The 19,726-nt window shown below is 43.2% G+C and overlaps 2 protein-coding genes across 3 annotated transcripts in view; one reads left to right on the plus strand and one right to left on the minus strand.

The window, feature by feature from the left end:
- Positions 1-6,745: 6,745 nt before the first annotated feature.
- Positions 6,746-19,726, plus strand: part of LOC310704403 (dermatan-sulfate epimerase) — a 145,652-nt gene continuing 132,671 nt past the window's right edge. Inside the window, exons 1-6 of the mRNA XM_083497780.1 lie at positions 6,746-7,118; positions 9,363-9,454; positions 10,376-10,447; positions 11,284-11,390; positions 11,822-11,901; positions 14,241-14,322. Of these exons, the coding sequence (XP_083353906.1) occupies positions 6,858-7,118; positions 9,363-9,454; positions 10,376-10,447; positions 11,284-11,390; positions 11,822-11,901; positions 14,241-14,322 (694 nt within the window). The 5' untranslated portion in view covers positions 6,746-6,857. The remainder of the gene's footprint in view (positions 7,119-9,362; positions 9,455-10,375; positions 10,448-11,283; positions 11,391-11,821; positions 11,902-14,240; positions 14,323-19,726) is intronic.
- The window catches only part of COL10A1 (collagen type X alpha 1 chain), a 44,653-nt gene continuing 40,593 nt past the window's right edge, over positions 15,667-19,726 (minus strand). For both annotated transcript variants that reach the window (XM_083497789.1, XM_083497788.1), the window contains one exon: positions 15,667-18,817. In XM_083497789.1, coding sequence (XP_083353915.1) covers positions 16,953-18,817 — 1,865 coding nt within the window. In that variant the 3' untranslated portion in view covers positions 15,667-16,952. The remainder of the gene's footprint in view (positions 18,818-19,726) is intronic.

Here is a 19,726-nt window from a genome sequence, read left to right on the forward strand (position 1 = left end):
ATTCAGGGTTAGTCACATGGAATGGTGCCTCAGTTTGTGAAAGAGATTGGCCTAGCAATATCTGCTGCTAAATTCCTTAATATAAATTGGTGCAGAAGCTGGTTTAACTTAGCAGTGACAAATGTCAAGTATTTTCCAAGTCAGACCATTAGGCCATCTATCTCAGTATCTTCAACACTTAACTAGGAGTAGCGCCCCAGGATTTCAGACAGGTTTTTTCCCCCCTCAGTTGTCCCTGAAGTTGCTGGCGGTTGAACCTGGAACTCTTGGCATGCAAAACCTGTGCTCTGCCATTGAGTTACAACCAATTCCTAGTATGGTCTTTGGTCAGTAACTTAGCATATTTGAATGAGAAGGGAATTTAGACAGGACAGGAAGGGCCATTTGTCTTGGCAAAGGATTCTAGAGGTATAGTTTTAGCAATCTAGGGAATGTGGAGTTGTGAGCGACAGGTAGGTGTGCTCACAACTTGAGAAGGAGTGAGTTGACACTGGAGGGTAGTGCTAGTACCAAAACAGTTTGTCCTCCAATCCTGATATGACCTCATGTGTGCATGTTTATTAGTAGGTTTTCATCATTACTTTTAAGGCAAGGTTGAAAATGTGTAGGTTCAGCTTAAGCATAAGTGCTGTGTGGATGTGAATTGACTGCTGCGGTTAACAGGATAACAATTGTACAGAAATGTTTAAACTGCTAATGGTTCAACTGCTCAGTGTCCTTGCACTGTGCCTCCTGCTGTTAGCATTTTATAAGAATACCAACTTCTAGGAATAATAGCATTTTAAAGTTGCTTTAAATGCACAGCTTGTAGTCTATTGATGTACATCATTTACACAGAACGTTTTCTGTTGTTAGTGCCATTTTCCCTGATAAAAGCCTGCTGCTACCTCTAATTCCATTAAATCCTGTTCCATTTAACTTACTATCAGCTTAGGCCTTGTTTACTTACACAAAATAATTGTAATGATTAAACACAGCTGTAAAAGACGGGTTTCTCAGCCAAGTAAAGGACAATAATTCCATAAACAAATTAGGAGTTATTTTAACATAGGAAAGACCTTGACTGCAATATTATTTTATGTTTTCTCTTTACTATTTTATTATTTATTTTTACTGGGTAATTAAATCACAGACTATAGCCGGAACAGTTGGTTTTCAGGAATACAGAACACCTATTATTTGCACATTAATTGGCACCATGCTTTCCAATTGTGTTTTGGAAAGTAACAACTAAATGCCTCCCCATGCTACATGTAGGAAATTGCTATTACTTTTTGAAATATCCGTGTACGTGTAGCTCAAAGTACTCTTTAATATTAGGTTTACTTAAACAAAATGTTATTCAGGAGACCTATGCACATTTGCTAAATGAATTATGGCCTGCACTACAAATCACTTAAGCTAGTGTATTTGCACATGCAAATCAAACCAATTTGCTTAAATCTGCCTGAATCAAATCTGCCTGAATCAAAGCATTGCATCTTAAGCCAGTTGTTATTGTATGAATTTTTTTTGGGGGGGGGCATTTAATTTGCATCTTAAAGTATACATTTTACCAAAAAAAGAGTATTTTGTAAAGAAAAATAATTAGCAGGAAACAGCCTGCATAGTTCAGTTGGTTAGAACTGTTGCTATTAATGCCAAGGTTGCAGGTTTGATCCCCACATGGGGCAGATGCATATTCCTGCATTGCAAGGGGTGGACTAGATTATACTTAGGGTCTTTTCCAACTCTACAATTCTATGATATCAGAAACAAAATGCCAACTTTTTCAGAGAACACAAACTTTGGTATTCCCTGCCCCATGGAACTTGGCACATCAGACTGCAAACCCATATGTATTTCCAAGGGCTACTATATACCTGGTGCCCCTGCTATAGGATGTATGGGCATATATGCACATTTATAAAACCCAAATTGGAGGCTACAGAAATGGTGCGTCTGCTAAAACATATGCCTGGGTAAATACCTGTATTCAGGACATACAGTAATACCCCAATATAGTCATGTTGTTTCTGTGTTTTCTTGGTTCTGTACATTGTCGTTGTGTCCTCACTGAGAAATGGACATCTAGTAATGAATCCCAGTGGTATAGGGTTGGAGCTCAGAGACCATCACCTTGCATGAAGCCCAGACAAGACAGAAGAACGCAGAGAAACACTTGGTAGGAAAATCTAGAAGTGCATGCAAATCTAGATGTGCACGAGGAAAACATCTTCTGGAGAGCTATACATATAAGCAGTGGCGTAGCGTGGGTTGTCAGCACCCGGGGCAAGGCAAGTAATTTGCGCCCCCTAACCCGTGGATTTGTGCCCCCTAACCCTAACCCCCAGATGTTGCGCCCGGTGTGGCCGGCCCCCCCTGCACCCCCCACGCTACGCCACTGCATATAAGGCCAATCAGACCATTGCCCATTTCTAGGCAAGCCTGGCCAATAAATGAGAGTATTAGTAGCTATAACTATGCTTGAATCTGGAAGGGGAATACCATTGTTTCTGCCCTTGCTCAGTGTAGCACTGAGTGCTTTCCCATGTATGACAATAAAACACATCAAAAGGCCACTGGTTCTAAATCAAGTCATTTTTAATACAGTGGTACCTCAGGTTACATACACTTCAGGCTACATACGCTTCAGGTTACAGACTCTGCTAACCCAGAAATAGTACCTCGGGTTAAGAACTTTGCTTCAGGATGAGAACAGAAATCTCGCAGCAGCGGCACGGCAGCAGCATGAGGCCCCATTAGCTAAAGTGGTGCTTCAGATTAAGAACAGTTTCAGGTTAAGAACAGACCTCCAGAACGAATTAAGTACGTAACTAGAGGCACCACTGTACTCCACTAAATTCTACTCCCCTGATGTTTTGTGGAAACTTCTGTGCATTGAAATGTTTTTATGCCATCTTAATTCTACAGATCTAAAGAATGAGATGCCTCTCATTCTACAGCTGAATAATGAAACTTTCTGCACCACTCTCCTAGCCCAACAAGGGGGAGGGGAGCGGAATAATATGCCTGGTATTACATGCGTAAAAATAAATAATAGCCATAGAAATCAAGGAGAGTACTGCGTAGCCTATGAGCTACAGCATTAGTCCCCAATGGAAAATCACAGTAATGTCCTCTATTTTTAAACAGTTGCACTAGTCAGCTAAGTGCATGTAGGCTGGGAGATGACAGCTGGGAAGGAAATCACTATGCCCACCCTAAGCACTTATATGCTGGAACAGAAAATCTTATGGCTGGGCTGTTAGCTTTTAGTTTCCTATATGCCATAAAGGAAAGCTCTTTTATTATACAAGGAAATATTCTGGCCTGTTTTTTTACTGGAACATTTATTTGATTGCGTTATCATTGTTTTCTGGATTGTTATCTTAATTGTTGCATATTTTGATCCCACTTCATGCAGAACTTGTCACGGTTAAAGGTTAAAAGTGTGAGCCACAGGCTAGGAAATCTCCAGTTCCGATTCAGCCAGATTTCAGTCAAGTGTCAACTGCCTTTCAGAGTGAGGCTTCATGACTGGAGAGCCCAATGTAATTTTGTAAAAAGCAGCTGCAGAGAGAGAGGGGATTTGATCAGGGCAGTGGTTCAGGCCTAATATACCAGTTTGATTACTGCATTGCATTATATGTGGGGCTGCCCTTATAGGTGGCTTAGAAACATCAGATAGCACAGAATTCGGCTTCTATAATTCTGACACAGCCAGAGTTATTTATATTACACCTACTTTGAGAGAGATATTAGCTGCTTACCTGCTTTCAAGTCCAATTTTAGGTGCTTTTTAAAGCCTTAAATGTTTAATATATATATTTATTTACTTTGTAGTTACATTGTTTCGCCACTTGTATGCTGCTAAGGGCTCCTTTGGGAGAAAGGGCCTGGAAATGAACAGGCCGTGGACTTGAACAAACCCAGCCAGTAATATGGCTGCTGCATATTGAACCTACTTAAGTTTCTGAATCATCTTCAAGGACAGCTCCATGTGGAGCCATTGCAAGAGCTATTCAAAGATGAGGGGATGGAACATAACAGAAAATGGACATTTCATGTGGGATCACGCACGCATTTCATTAGGAAGTTTGGCCCATGATGGCTTGAACTGTATAGGTTGCCAGTTATTTGTAGCCTCTGGTCACATTGTGAAGCATAAGAGGAGTCCTGCTGGATTAGACCAAAGGCTTTATATTTCCACTGGCCAACAGTATGTCTACGGGAAGCCTGCAAACAGGACATGAGCACAAAAGCACTCTCTCTCTCTCATGCTCCCTAGCAACTGCTATTCAAAGACGCATAATTACTGTAATTAGGTTATTTATATTTTGTTTTTCAATTGCTTTTAAATCTTGTAAGCAGCAGTGGGGAAAGTACTGTATTCAACTATTTAAATTTATTAAACAAAATAAATTAAAACACTAATACTGCAGGCAGTGCTCTTTTCTGGGGGTACACATACCCCTAACCATTTTGTGATTTAAGTTGGGCCTCATAGAGGGGTAGTATTTCAATATGAGGAGGAAAACAAGAGTACCCCTAAACATTTTTTAAAAGAAAAAAAGCACTGACTGCAGGTAATAAAAACATAATTGATAATATAACTCCTTTTTCCATATGAGTGGCCATTGAGGTGGTGCAATGCCATGCCTCTGCCCTCCCAACAGTGACATCAATGAACCTTACTGGTATGGGGCAGGAGTAGGGCAGGACAGTGCCATGGGTGGAACTGTGTGGGCCAGTGGGAGGGCATGCTGGATGCTCCAGCTGGTATGTCCATGTAACCTCAACCTGGCCACAGGCCTGGGCAGGCCAGGTCATCCTCTTATATACCTGCTGGGATTGACAAGGCATCTGACCCTCACCTGAACCTCATAGCTCTGCTGTAGCTGCCTCTGATTAGTTATCATTTAACTCTTGGGGAAAATAATTAGCATCACACGTCACGTGCATGGAAGTTGCCAAACCAATTAAATAACTAGAAGGATTACTGTTAATAGCACCAGTTTTCCTATAAGTTGATATTGCTGGATAGTTTTGATGAACTACAAAAGCATTTTTAGTTTGCTTTCTGTTGCCATCCTGGAACTTTTCTTTATTAGTGCCACTTTGTTTTGTACAATTCCTTGCAGATGAAGGAAAACAACTTTTCTGCTGGTATATGTTGATAATATAATTTTGGTTACTGAGGACAAACAAGACTGTACAGAAACAAGATTGGGTGCAGGCCTGGCCAGGACATAGGCATGACGCACCTGTGACAAAGGTGACCTGTGTGCTTGCTTGCTTGATTAACAGCTGTTGGGAACTTCAAGGTCCCTCTCTCCCTTCTTATGGTCTTTGTACTGGACCTGGAGACTCCAATAGAGAATATTCCATGTCAAGGAGGGCAAGTGGGCACTCTATCAAATGACAGGGCAGGAGTCACACAGAGCAGAGCCTTTTCACTGGTGGTGCCCATTGTATGCCTCACTCTTTCCAGACCTTCTCTCTTTTGGCCTGTATTTTGGAGCTTTATAATTTAGGAAGACTTTGGAAGAGCTGGTTGACAAGTCTTATCAGTTGCTGACGTATGAGCGGATTTTATTTGCTGCTATTCTGTGTTTCTAGTGCACCAGCGTATACACCAGCGTAATAGAGTTGGCCAGGATGCCAGAAGGAATACACTTTACGAGCTTTCTCCATTATCTGCACAGCAGGGGGTGTTCAGTCAACAGTGCAAAGGCTGATCTGAAGCATTCCCTGCTGGTTACCTGCTTTCAGCAATAGGGGTCGCTGTTTGGTTGTACCCAATTGGTTAGCTGTCAGATTCTAGAGCTCCCTATTGGTGGCTCTTAGGTAATTCACAAAATACAGAGTCCATTCATAAAACACAGTATTAATTCATAAAGCAGTAACATAAATCTCCATTGCTACATATTGGGTGTATATTTCAGCGTTTGAACATACAAGTTTATGGCCATGCTGTAGTGTAGTGATAACAAAACTGATTTCCAATAAGTGCCCCCCCCTTATTTCCATAACAAGTCCTTAAGTCTGTACTCTGAATGGTGACACCAGGGACCTAGAAGGTGCAGGGCATGTCAGTCCAACCCCTGCACAGACTCATCAGGGCTGACCTTAAATTGGGCCACATTGGGCCCTGCAGGCTGCTCCTAAGGGGGCCCCTGCACCAGGGCAATTTAGATGGATTTTATTTATATATATAAGATTTTGCAGACTTTGTGAACTGGGACCCTACCCCCTCCCAAAAAAAATTCAAGTTGCACCCCACTGCTTCAAATTGGGCCCCACTGGCTAGCCCTGAGTCTCATAGTTGCTGGGCCTGAGTTGCCCTGCCTTTGCAATGACATCTGGGGTTTGCAATTTTGGGAGAGGGGAGACTGCATTGCTGTATATATGATTTATTTTATTTGTTTTTTATCTTATATTTTGGAAATGTACATTGTTTTTCCCCTTTAATTTTTTTGGGGGCCCCCAAGACAGTGGGGCCCTAAGTTATAGCTTGTTTAGCTTATACCTAAATCCGGCACTGCTTATAGGCAACAAACCACCGGGCTGCGAAAGCTTTGACAGAAAGTGTGTAATGACAGATCTGCGGACGGTTCCGAAATGAGCGCCGAAAGTTCAGCGTCCTGGGCTTACCCTCGTTTCAGAGGAAGCCCTGTCTTTCGTCGCCCAAGCGTTCCTTGCCAAGTCCTCTTAAGGGTCCCATAGGAAAAATTCATGCTTTTTTAAAGAAAAAGGAATGGACCGAAGACGACTTCGCTACCCGATCGTCCAGGGTCAGGCACAGGCGCAGCGTGCAGGTGGCCCGGCCGGAGCCGCGCCAAGGAAGGGGCAGGGAGGCGGGCGGAAGCGGCGGGATGCCCCCGGAGCCCCGGCAGCGTGAGTCGGCTCGGTTCCCGCAGGAAGGCGCGGCCGGAGGAGCGCGGCGGGCGGCTTCCCTTCTCGGAGCAGTGGAGGGCAGACGCGGCGGCGGCGGCTGCTGCTTCTCCTCGTGCTTCTCCTGCGCCTCCTCCTCCTCCGCCATGGCGCGGCCCTCCTTCTCCCTGGCCGCCTGCGAAGTGATCGGCTTCGACCTGGACCACACGCTGTGCCGCTACCACCTGGTCGAGAGCGCCCGGGTGAGTGAGGGGCAGCCGAGGGGAGACGGCGAGGCGAGCGCCGGAGCGGCGCCCGCTCTTCGCCCGCTGCGCCGCCGCTCCCTCCGCCCTCGTCGCAACCTCGGCCGGGCGCTCCGCCACCGCCGGCCGAGAGCGGCGCTGCGACGCGGGCGGAGGAGGCGAGGCGGGCGTCTGGGGGGGGGGGGGACTCTTTGGCTGAGGCGGCGGCGTGGTTTTGGCGGGCCTCCTCGGTCTGCGGGCCTGCTGGCGAAGCAGGGAAACTCCTCCCCCTTGGAGTCCTTTGGCGCCGCATTTCTGCTCGCTGCCCAGGGGCAGAGTCAGCCCCTTGAAGTCAGTGGAGCCTCCTTCCGAGCAGGCGCGCGCAGGAGTCTTTCAGCGCAATGCTGCTCGTGCTTACTCGGAAGGAAGGGCCACGGGGCTCCGTAGAGCTTACTCCCGAGTAGGAAAGCGTTGGGTGGGGAGAGGGCTCGGGAGCTGCTTCACATAGGCATCTGGCTGGCCGCTGTCAGTGCAGGATGCGGGGCTAGAGATGCCCGGATCCAGCGGGGGAATCACCTACCAGCAACTCGCCCTTGTGTTTCTTCCAGCCCATGTCCCTGAGGCTGAATACGTCGGGTGCCTTACATTTCTGTGTTTCCAAGTTTTATTCATGTAAGAAATGTATGCACTACGCTTTGAAAATATGTATGGCAAAGCCCTTAAAGTTGGTTACAGAACAGACTGAAACATTAATCATAATATAACCAGTACAAGGAAATATATTTGTTTCTTGCTTGGGGAAAACACATTGGTTTTTGTTTTTGTTTTTGTTTTAAAAAACAAGGTAATTTACAAAGCTGCAGACAAAGCTGAACCTCCTCTCCTACTGTGCTTGCTATCCATTATTATTACTATTTTTATGTCCCTCCTTGCTCAAGGTGGCCTACATTGTACTCCCCACCCCACTACATCCTGTCAGGTAGGTTAGGCAGAGAAACAGTGACTGGTCCAGGATCACCTAGTGAATGAGTGGGGATTTGAACTTCGAAGTCCTAGTCCATTACTCTAACCACTACACCACACACCTCAATCTTCAAATGTCTGTTCCTCCCCTCTTTCCCTTTATCCTCAAGTATTTATATGAAGGTTTGAAACTCTCCCCTGGGAATTTCTGTTGTGGAAGTGCAACTCATTTGAATGGCAGGTATTCAAGAGCACATGTGATATTAGAGCACCTGTGATAAAAGTTAGTGTGGGAAGAACTCTGGTTTCTCCTCATGGGTCCAGCGCAATTACAACAAGCATGAGATCTAGTATTTTTTTATACAACCAGAGCAAAACTTCACCTTCAACTTTTATCCTGGTGTAAAATCTATGGGCATCTTTAATTTATGAAATTGTAACTGGTTTTATGCCAGTTTAATAGCTTCTTCCAGAAGAGTCCTGAGAAGTGAAGTTTGAAGACAGAGAACCCTCCTCTCACACTTCTAAATTCCTAGGGCAGGCTTTCTCAACAGGATTGTTCCCAATGGAAGAGAAAGAGAGTGCACATTAGTGACAGAGAGACTGCACGTTTATTGTTCAAACACAAGTTGCAGTATTTACTGAAAATGTTTGCATCTCACTTTTCTAAGAGTTTGCCAAGGTACAAACCATGTAAACATTGCAACTAGTGATGAAGACCATCTTAAGCTCTTTCCATGCACATATTTCAACTACAGTGGTACCTTGGGTTACATACACTTCAGGTTACACACGCTTCAGGTTACAGACTCTGCTAACCCAGAAATAGTGCTTCAGGTTAAGAACTTTGCTTCAGGATGACAACACAAATCGTGCTTCGGCGGTGCGGCGGCAGCAGGAGGCCCCATTAGCTAAAGTGGTGCTTCAGGTTAAGAACAGTTTCCTGTTAAGAACGGACCTCCGGAATGAATTAAGTACTTAACCCGAGGTACCACTGTAGTTTTCTATGGGTGCATTGCTCACATTAAAGAAGTAACTATGAGACATAAGGAGGGGGGAAAACCTTGAGGTGAGGCTGGATTACATTTCAGAACATTTCACCCTTCATTCTCAAAATGTCACCTTGAGGGTAAAGAAATGTTAGTGTTAAGAATTAATCTAAATGTTAGCCTTTTTATGTGCAGAACATTCTTCTGCAGCTAATAAGGTAAACTTTAAAGTGTGAAGTGACGGAATCTTGGAGTGTCTCAGTATATTTAATTTTATGTAGTGTTACATCTTCCTTTCTCTCTTAATTTGCAGCTTATATATGATAGTTTTGCTCAGTACATGGTAAAAGAGAAAGGTTATGATAAAGAACTGCTGAACGTATCCCATGAAAGCTGGGATTTCTGGTAAGTGATTCTGTTTAAAAATAATAACTATTTCCAGACTTCTCGTCAGCTCATTAATTGCATGCATTAAAAGCACACACCCATACATATCTTTAAGGGTTACTTAGAGTATTTTCCTGGATGTATGTCCTGTTTGGCTCAACCCTACTTCCTGCTGCTCAGGTACTCATCCTCACCACTTGGTTCTGTGGTTCTTTTGTTCAGTGACACTGTGGAATCCATAATCTCTCATCTAGAAAATTGGGCTGGATGGCTTTATTTTTCCTCCAGCCACTGCCTAACGAAGATCAAAAAGGCAATCTTTCTTGGGGACTCCTCTCACAAATGGCTGTGCAGCCTCCAGAGAAGTGTTGGGGAACCCGTAGATCAGCATCTGGAGAACCCATCATATTCAATCATTGGCAATGCTGGTTGGGGTTTATGAGAGTTAGATTCCAATGATTTCCGGAGGGCCCCATCCCTGCCCTGGGTTCTGGCCTGGCAAGAAGACTTTTCAACATACCCAATTTCTCTTAGGTTGTTTGGAATGATGATAGATTTGCCCATACTTCAGCATGTAATTAAATACTTTGCCAATTTCAGTGCATTTTGATGGAAGCCAAAAACAATGTAGAAAATAATGCAATTGTTTACATAATGTTTGCGGACTGCAAAACAAAAAACCCTGAACAGTTCCTAACTTATGAACATGTGTATTGTGGCAGTTTATGCTCCCATTTCTGACCAAATTCTCCAACTTTTCTACCCATCTCCCTCCATTACCCTGAGTATCTCTTACTGCCATAAGTTTATTAAGGCTGCTGTCTGTACTCGGTACCACATGTATATATTTGGAATATAAGGTTAAATGTATACAAGCTTAAATGTATCATCTTTCTCACTCTGCTCCCCACCTCTACCTTATCGGTGAAACAAATGTAGCTTTAAAGGCTTGGTGTTGGATATGGAAGATGGCAACTTCCTTAAACTTGCAGAGGATGGAACTGTTTTGAGGTAATATATTTTATTTTATTTCATAAAAACGCTGCACTTAAGCGCCTATAATTGTGGATTTTTGTGTGGGGAGGAATCTGTTTTCAAAGCACTATCATACTGTTCTGTGAACTGATCATAATAATTCTACAATATGAATTGCTTTTACTCATCTAAATCCTACACTTGTTTCCAATAGCCTTCACCTGTCAGAGGAATGTAGCAAAGCAACTCTTCCAGTTAGTTAAGTAAAAATCCAATCAAAATACAGATAAAAGTTAATTAATTCCTTAATGTTGTCAAAATTATTGAAGTTGAAAGCAATGTGTAAAATAAAACTATACTATTTATTATTTACACCAGAGGAAGAATTCAGTACCTAGATTTTCAGCTTTTCTTCCCATTCCCTCTTCTTTTGTCAAGTCTCTAAAAATATTAGCAATTTTTGACAGGAACTGACAAATGGAATGATCTGCCTATCTAATCCAGGTCCAATGAAATCCAAAGATTAGACAAGAGCAAGAAAAATGTCTAAAGAACATAATTTTGTGGCTCAAATTTGGTGTTATAATGTCTATATATATTGCCAAATTTGAGTCCACAAATTATAAATCTGCTAGTGACTACTAGATCTCATTGCAGATTTTTTTAGAATCTCCTGTTTGGAAAGAAGAAGAAATATTTCATACAATTCATGCAATGATGTTCCACTAAGTCATACTCAGAGTAGACCTATTGATGTTGGTGAACTTCTGAGCTGTTGAAGTCCAGTGAATTCAGTGGGTCTGCTCTCAGTAAAATTAATGTTGGGTATCACTCCATGCCTTTAATTCTTGGTACATATATATGTTAAATAGGGCAAGCCATGGCACAAAACAAATGACCTCTGAAGAGATCTTAGATACGTATGGAAGGAAGGAATGGCGACACTTCAAGACAATGAGTGGAATGGTTTCTCGTTCAGGTACCAGAGAAATATATATTTAACGATTCTTGGGCCTCACTGGCTAACGCATGCAAATTTATGAAGGAATCTGTGACTGGATTTCTTGGTATCTTTAGCCACTGTTCTGCGTTTCTTTCACATCAAGGGAATCCATACGATTAAAGGGTAGCAGGGCTTCTCCACTGGCAGCACCCCCAATGTTGTGGCCTCTTGCCTGGCTCTGCCTTCTTATGTCTTCAACATTGAAAGAAGGTGTGAGGGGCCAGCTTTCATGTGCTTTATGTCAGAAATTTTAATTATATATTATTTTGCTTGCTGTTATTTTGCTGGACTATTGTTGCTGTTTTAAATAGTACTGCAAACTGCCCTGGAACCACTGGATGAAGGGTGGGTTTAAAATCCTTTTAATAAACAATACACAAATAAAATTCTTTTATTTTTCTCTGCAGCTAAATATTATGGCTATGACAATTACTTTGATCTGCCTGGGGCACTTCTTTGTGCACGGATTATTGATGGTTTAAACAAAGTAAGTGTTAACAGTGGTGTTTTTTCACTGGACTGTAGACCAGGTTAGCTTAAATGAGAGCTTTTTCTCCCTTGTGTTCCTCCTTTTTCTGTTCCTCACCTTGCTTAGGTATTATGTAGTGGGCTTGCTTAACAATTATGCTGCAAGAGGAACTTAATTTCTGTGATGGAATTTTATATACCTGTTCCATTGCAATGAATAAGTTGGACCATGGCAGTCATAGGAGTCACTTCTGTAGATGGCCAAGTAGTGGTCTTGGGGCTAAATTAGACATGATGTTCAACTTTCACATATTTAAAATGTAAACAGCAGCCTTAGAGATTGGGATTGCAGAAGCTGGAGATGGGAAATCAAACCCTCTTCTTCCCCTGTTGCAGTTCTGATGAAGCGCCCACTCCCCCTGCTTTACCCTGCCCCTTACCTATGACAGACAACACAGCTTCCAGATGGTGAATTGTATAAACCCTTAAATACCATCTTCCTACATGCATTCCAAATTCACACCTGTTTTCTCTGATGGGTGACAAATGAATCTTTTGGTTTTCAGTCCTGAGTCTTGAGGCTAGGTTAACCTGTTCTAAGAGCTTTACAGAATGAACAGGCAAACTGCCTTTCATTATCTGCAATGTACATTGTGGGTGCTCTCCTTTATTTTACTGAAGGGCATAGGCAAACCACAAGAACCTCTCTCACCCCATGTGCAAACACGCTGACAGAACTCGCCTGAGTTTGTAACTTTAGGGGTTTGCGGCCTAGGAGAGGCCATTCTCTATGGCAACCCCTAAGTGGGTTAATTTCCTCCCCCCAGAGGTGCATCTGGCATTGTTATTATAAATTATATTTGTCAGTTCCTTTCATCACAGAAGTGAACCAAAGCGAGTTACATTAGAATCAGTTAAAGCGAATACAACCGATAAAAGCCTAAAAGCAAAATCCACAAGAAGAAATACAATACAAAAGAAACAGTACAGATTGGGCCCAGAAGGATAGGGCAAGTGAGCTGGGAGCAGTTCTTTGGAGAGGAGGAGGGAGGCCTACAGAGAAAGGGGGACCACTGAGGGCACCTTGCCTAAGGGTTCCTCCCCCCCAAATTGGAGCCAATACTGGGTGCCCCAATCCCCTGCATCTGTCCCTTGCATCTGTCACTCTGCTCAGTGAAAGGGCACGTCCTGTGCTTTGAAAGCTGGGGTGGAAAAAGTAGGCCTAAGAAGTGGGAAAAGGTGTTCTCTCTTTTACATGCAAGGGTCATGGATGGGGAGAGGGAACCTCAGCCTGGATTTGGCCTGGTTCCTGGTGTTTGGGGCACATGCGGACAGGGATGTTTTTGTTTGTTTGTTTGTTTGTTTACTGAGCACTCCAAACCTTGTAACTCTACCTCTGTGTTTAGAAATGTGTTTGTATTACTTTTGGTTGGCATGCAAAGTTTGCTGCCTCCGCAGGCCCATGTTGAAGCACTACTGTATAGCAAAGCTTTTAAGTAATTTTAGGCATGTCACTAAGGAGAACAATTTACTACAACAGCTGAACTGCAAAGAGACAGATTTGTTAAAATGAAGAGCAGAAACCGAAACACTTTCATGCCCCTGTGATGCCTGTGATTAATCTGTTTTGTAAATAACATCAGTCTGCCAGTTTAGTTTCAGATTTTGTGGTAGAAGATTCCCCCCACCCACCCAAAATAGCAACACAGTAAATGATGCAGAATGATCTGTATATTTCAGTATCGCAAGATTAATTATTGCATTTTTATTCATGATAGGTTGTTAACAGATAAGGAAACAAGACATTGCCTTTCAGTGTGAGTTAAAACCTGAGCTGTGTTGTAACTCCTATCTAAATCCCCATCCATTTCCCTTTCTCAGGCATGGCCTATACACACACAGCAGAATGAGGTGACAGAATAGACTATACAAGTGGTTCTCAAAAATTTCACCCCAAAGCAGATGGAGGCAAAGTTTGGAAGAATCAGCTGGCAGTTACAGAAATAATGTTCTACTGGTGCCTCATCCATCTTTGGAAATTGCTAAATTATTTGCCACCATGTTTTCCTTGTGACAAGGAGTTCCAAAGTTCAGAGGCCCTCAGGCAAAGTACAGCCATTTGCTTTGGAGGTATTGTAACTCAACCAGGGGTGAGGGAATGAAGCAAAAAATCATAGAAGAGAGCATTGCTGCCTGGCCTTTGAACATGGTCTTGTCAAGCTACATTTTTGCTGTTGCTGCAGGTTCCCTTTCAAATCACTAATTTATGAAACTCACAGTGATTGTTCTGTTAAAATTTGGAGTGACTTTTAATTGAGGAAGCTCAAAGGATTTCTTGGGTTTTTTTCTTGCTTACAGCATAGTCCTAGGCGAAAGTATGACTTTTGGAAGGATATGGTTGCTGCCATACAGCATAATTATAAGACTTCAGCTTTTAAAGGTAAGCAAATTCATTGTCATGTGATGGGTATTTTTACTACTACTACAACTACAACAACAATGCTATTCTTTGTGTATCTGACAGTTCATGGCAGTTAGTAGTCTGAGTGTTGAATATGCCCATTCAGTACCATATATATGGTTAGCTTGACCAAACTATAACCATTGCATAGAAGTGCACTAAAAGTCACATCTGTACTGATAAAAGTCTTCCAAGTTATCAATTCATAGTTAAGTGATGTTAAGTTAGGGTTATACTTGTACTTAGAAGATTTGCATCTAAGAATGGAACAAGATGCTTGGCGACAAAAATGTGTTTCCCAGTTCTGTGTTTGCCTGAGACATCAATCGGTCCATTCCTTTTTCTCCCTTGCAAATGCCCACCTCATGCCCTCACACAGCACTGGAAATTTCTATGTTTCCCTCTGAATGTCTGTTTCCAGCTTAAAAACCAACCAGGGTCAAGCTCATTGCAGAGCAATACATGCAGCAATGTTGTTAAGGGGCTGGAAACACCCAGTGTGTTTAATGCCAGGCCTGTTTGTCAGGTCTGAGTGATGTCTGTTCCAGGAGGCCCTGCAAGAGTTCTTCACCCATGATATTGCATGGAGGCGGGAATGGCTCTTCAAGCATATCATGGTGTAAGATGTACATAATCTGACTGGATGTGTGTGTGAAAAATTTGCCAGAGGTAACTGTCATATATAGCTTCTTCCAGACTTTTAAGTGGACTGTGAACAGGGAGAACAGACATCCCTAGACTACCTGCTTTCTATTTATTACAGGTGTCTCCCACCCCACCCCCACCCTCATTTCAGAATTCACTTCTGAGGGCAGGTTCCAAAAAAATGTGACAATATTATAAATTACATTCAGAGATTGATGCTGAAGCTTTGCACAGTGCTGACAGGGAGTTGTATCTATATTTCTATACTTAAAACCTGTACGTAGCCTTGTACCTGCGGGCTTATATCTCCACGGCAGATTTTCCTCCTTCCTTTGAAGTTCTGTGGATCTAGATGATGCCTTAAAAGACTTAGGCCGCATGGTACTGGGATAGTAGTACCTTTGAGTTCAAGATTCCCCTTACAGCACTTGCATCCATTGAGATAGAGATAGGCTTGTTTTGCTTTCAGTGCAGCCATGTAGCTGGTAGCTAAAAGCCCCACTCATATTTTTTAATAGAACAAATTCTCAGGTAAGATTTTTATTTTTTTTTAAATGTATTTCATGTAGAAGTTTTTGTCAGTATAGTCATTTGGGAAAATAATAATGACTTTGCCACAACACCATGATTCCAAGAAACAATTTTAAAAGTACTAAATAATGGCAAGCAAAACAGAAATAGGTTTCACTTTTTTATTAATACAGCTTTTAAAAATCACGTTTGACAAACACAACTAGACATTTTTAGAACAAAGTGTAAAATGCTGGTGTCAAATGAATATAATAAAGACCATTTATTTTTATTTCACACAGACAAAAAAACGTAATCAAGAACTTAGTGTGGGTGAAATATTAACATTAAAAAATGTAACTGGTCTCATGTTGGTACAATAAGTGAATAATTATACAAGCACCATAGTGTAAAACTAATACACATAAATAATACTTCCCTCTCCACCATCATTTATCATTCTCTCAATGCCATTATGTATTTAAGGGAGAGGAGACTATTTAAAAGCATTTGAATGTATATTTTCTTTTGGAAGAGACTTTTGACACAACCTAACCATGCTTAACTAATTTTATTCAGAATATTCCAGTTAGTCTGTAGCACCTTATATTTAATTTTATCTTATAGAACTTAACACATTGTTAACTAATTAACCAATGTGACAATCTTTATCGTTCCTAAAGACTAATTATAGTAGTTTCACATTAGATTTGTGAGTGATAATCGCAGGACTCACATTCATATGAACTTTGTATATGAGCTTGCTGGTGAACTCCTACCCGCAATACACTTCTGTGATAAGCTAGCCTCTGTGATTTCAAAAGAAATAACTTTGTTGCCATAGTGTCTTTCACCTATGCGTTCAGCCTCTTTTAACTCTTTTAATTATTTTTGAATCTACTTCGAGGGGAAAATAAACTCATTTAAACCAGTATCATTAATCAGATTATTAAAGAGTAAGTAGTGTCAGGATAGAAGCATTAGATCTTTAGAAATGCTTCTTTTCTACACTTCTGTGGATGATAAGACCCCATAGCCTTACAATTTTAAAGATCTAATCCCGGCAATTACAATTGGGATTTCTCAGTGTTTGGGCAGGTTAAATACATTGTTGAGTATTGCACTGAAATATAATTATAGTTTGTGAACATCACCCTTTAAAATAGGAGTGAGGAACATATGGCCCTCCAAATATTGTTGGACTACATCTCCTATCATCCCTAACAATTAGCTGGAGTTAATGGGAGTTGGAATCCAGCAACATTCTGGAGAGCCACAGACTCCCGACCCCTTCTTTAAAATGTCTTTTAAAAACAGCACCTAAGATAAACATAAAGTAGCATTTGCCTTTGAAATTTAATTTTGAGTTCACACTTTCTTCAGCTAGTCTCCTCTGGACATCTACAAGTAGAAACACAAATACTAAGACACTATATGTTGGGGGTGGCAGAATGTTATATTTGTGCAAATAAGAAACCTGAGAAGGAGGAGTGAACGTACTCTGAAGAGAACAGGCCGTTCGATTCATTGTTGGGCAGCTGCAACCAGACTTGGTCATTTTCCATGAGCTCAATAACAGCACTACCAGAAGCCTGATCGAGGTAGCCTTTCTTGTACTCATCAAAGGTGTACATGATGGGCGAGCCATTTTTGTACAGGCCTACCCAAACATGTGACCCTTTCACATGCACATGGTAAGCAAAGTAGTAAAGTCCTGGTATCCTGCAAGTGAAGATCCCTGACCTGGGGTCGTAGTGCTGTTGTCTATTGTACAAGATCTTATCAAATCTGATAGGGGCAGCTGATGCAGGGTAAGCTTTGGAAAGAGTGGCAGTGAAAGCTGACACCGGGATGCCAGTTAGACCTTGCACTTCACCAGCTTTCATAACAGGTATTCCGGCCAGGGCCTGGCCTCCTGGGATTACTGCTTCTCCAGGAGGCCCAGGTGGACCTGGAGGACCTGGCAAACCAGGCTGTCCATTGTGGCCTTTGGGGCCTGGTGGTCCTGGGGGTCCCATAGGCCCATCTAAACCCTTTGCAGCAATACCAGCTGGGCCCGGTAATCCTGGTGCACCCGTTTCCCCTTTACTGCCAGGGAATCCTGGAATACCTGGAGGACCAATTGGTCCTTTTGTACCAGGTATTCCTGGCGGTCCTCTAGGGCCTGGTTCACCATTGAATCCCCCCACTCCCTTAGGTCCTGGTGATCCCATTGGGCCAGGTAGGCCAGGTTGCCCAGCATGCCCTGCATCCCCTTTTGGACCTGGCAAACCTGGTTGTCCTTTTGGGCCAGTAAGTCCTGGCTCCCCTGGGTATCCTGATTTCCCCTGCAGTCCTGGTAGACCCCTCTCCCCTTTAACACCTGGGAATCCTGCTGGACCTGCAGGGCCTCTCTCACCCTTGAGTCCAGGGAGGCCATTTTCACCTGCTGCACCTCTGAGCCCTTGAGGGCCTACATTCCCAGGTGGTCCGAGTGGTCCTGGTTCACCTGGAGCACCAGCTGGTCCTTGTTCTCCCTTTTCTCCTGGGGCACCAGGGAGACCTTCAGGTCCTCTCTGTCCCTTCATCCCGGGCAACCCTGGTTTTCCAAATCCTGGGAGACCAGAAGGCCCAGGAAGGCCAGAGGGACCTGGAAGTCCTTTTGCTCCAGGGATCCCTGGTGTTCCTGGTGGTCCACTTGATCCAGGTTTTCCTACTCCTGGTTCTCCAGGTTCCCCACGAGAGCCTTGTGGACCTGGGGTGCCAATTGGGCCTGGGGTGCCTGGAAAACCCCGCTCCCCTTTAATACCTGGCTCACCTGGAAATCCTCTTTGCCCAGGCCTTCCTACCCCTGCTGGTCCTGGAGGGCCTGAAGGTCCCTGTGGCCCCGGCAGACCTCTTTCACCTGGGCGACCTGGAGCCCCATATCCGCTCTCACCCTTCTGTCCATTGATACCAGGAATGCCTGGCTCACCTTTTTCTCCTGGGGCACCCCTTAGTCCTTGTGGCCCTGGCAGCCCTTGTTTTCCAGCAACAGATATCCCAGCTGGACCAGGAATTCCAGGGGCCCCTGGGGGACCTCTTGGCCCTGGGAGACCGGCGGGGCCCATATCTCCTTTTTCACCAGTTAGTCCTCTTTCCCCTGGCCTTCCTTGCAAACCTGGAAGACCTGGCTTTCCAGTGGTTGAAAGTCCTGGGGGTCCTGGGGGTCCCGGTGGCCCTTGAGGTCCTGGGCTTCCATATCCTGGTTTTCCTGGAGCCCCTGCAGGGCCTGGGAGTCCTCTTGGACCGGGAGGGCCTGCTGGACCAGAAGGGCCTTGATCGCCCCTTGCCTGGACAACTAAAGCAATAAGAAAAATAATACATTAGTAAGTTCCAGGAATTAAGTGACTCAAGAAATAGCAGTCAGGATTTAAAAAAAAGTCTTTAAAAACCTGTAATCACTAATTCAAATTGAATCAGAGATGGCGTTCCTCATAATAACTAGTTTTACCTTCACTGAGCTACAATTCCCAGAACCCTTGACAAACTACAGTTCCCAAGATTCTTAGGGGGAAGTCATGTCCATTGAATGTGCTTTAAATGTATGATATGCATCTGCCGGAACCTCACTTTCTACTTCCTCAAGGTCCAGGGTTCATGTTTAGCTGGTGGAGTTGCTACAGTAGTACTGCTTTCCCATATCACCAGAGCAATTTGGGAAGCCCTCAACTGCATGCCACAGATTGTGTCCATACCAACATTTGGAAAATTGTCTAATGCTAGGTATGGGGAGGATGATAGCATAGAAATCATACTGTATCATTTTCCAGTCTGACAGAATAATGTGAATACTGGGGATGAAGTCTATGGTCATCTTTCAGTTCTGCTTGCTGTCATCTCTCTGACTTGCTGTTCTTTAACACCATTTCCCCCTACAATTTCTGGTTAATATTCCTAGCCTTCCTCATCCTGGTGCCTTCCAGGAATTATACTTTTAAATGCTTTGTTTTGGCAAATGTGGGTATGCCTAGGTTTGCCACCTGTTCATCATTTTTATGGACTATTCGTATTTTGGAAAGTTCTCCCATAATATGTGAAATATGTATTGTGGATGAAGCTTGTTATTAGTTTTTCCCAAGAAACAAAATCTAGAGGAACAAAAGTACATTCGCAGTTTTTAAATAATCCATGTTCCTTTGTTGCCTGATAGGGATGTTTTTGCCCAGAGAAATGTGAGGACAAATGTGAAGAGGAGGGAATGTGTTTT

Source organism: Podarcis liolepis (genome assembly GCF_965112155.1).
Source record: "Podarcis liolepis genome assembly, chromosome: 3".
Classification (NCBI taxonomy): domain Eukaryota; kingdom Metazoa; phylum Chordata; class Lepidosauria; order Squamata; family Lacertidae; genus Podarcis; species Podarcis liolepis.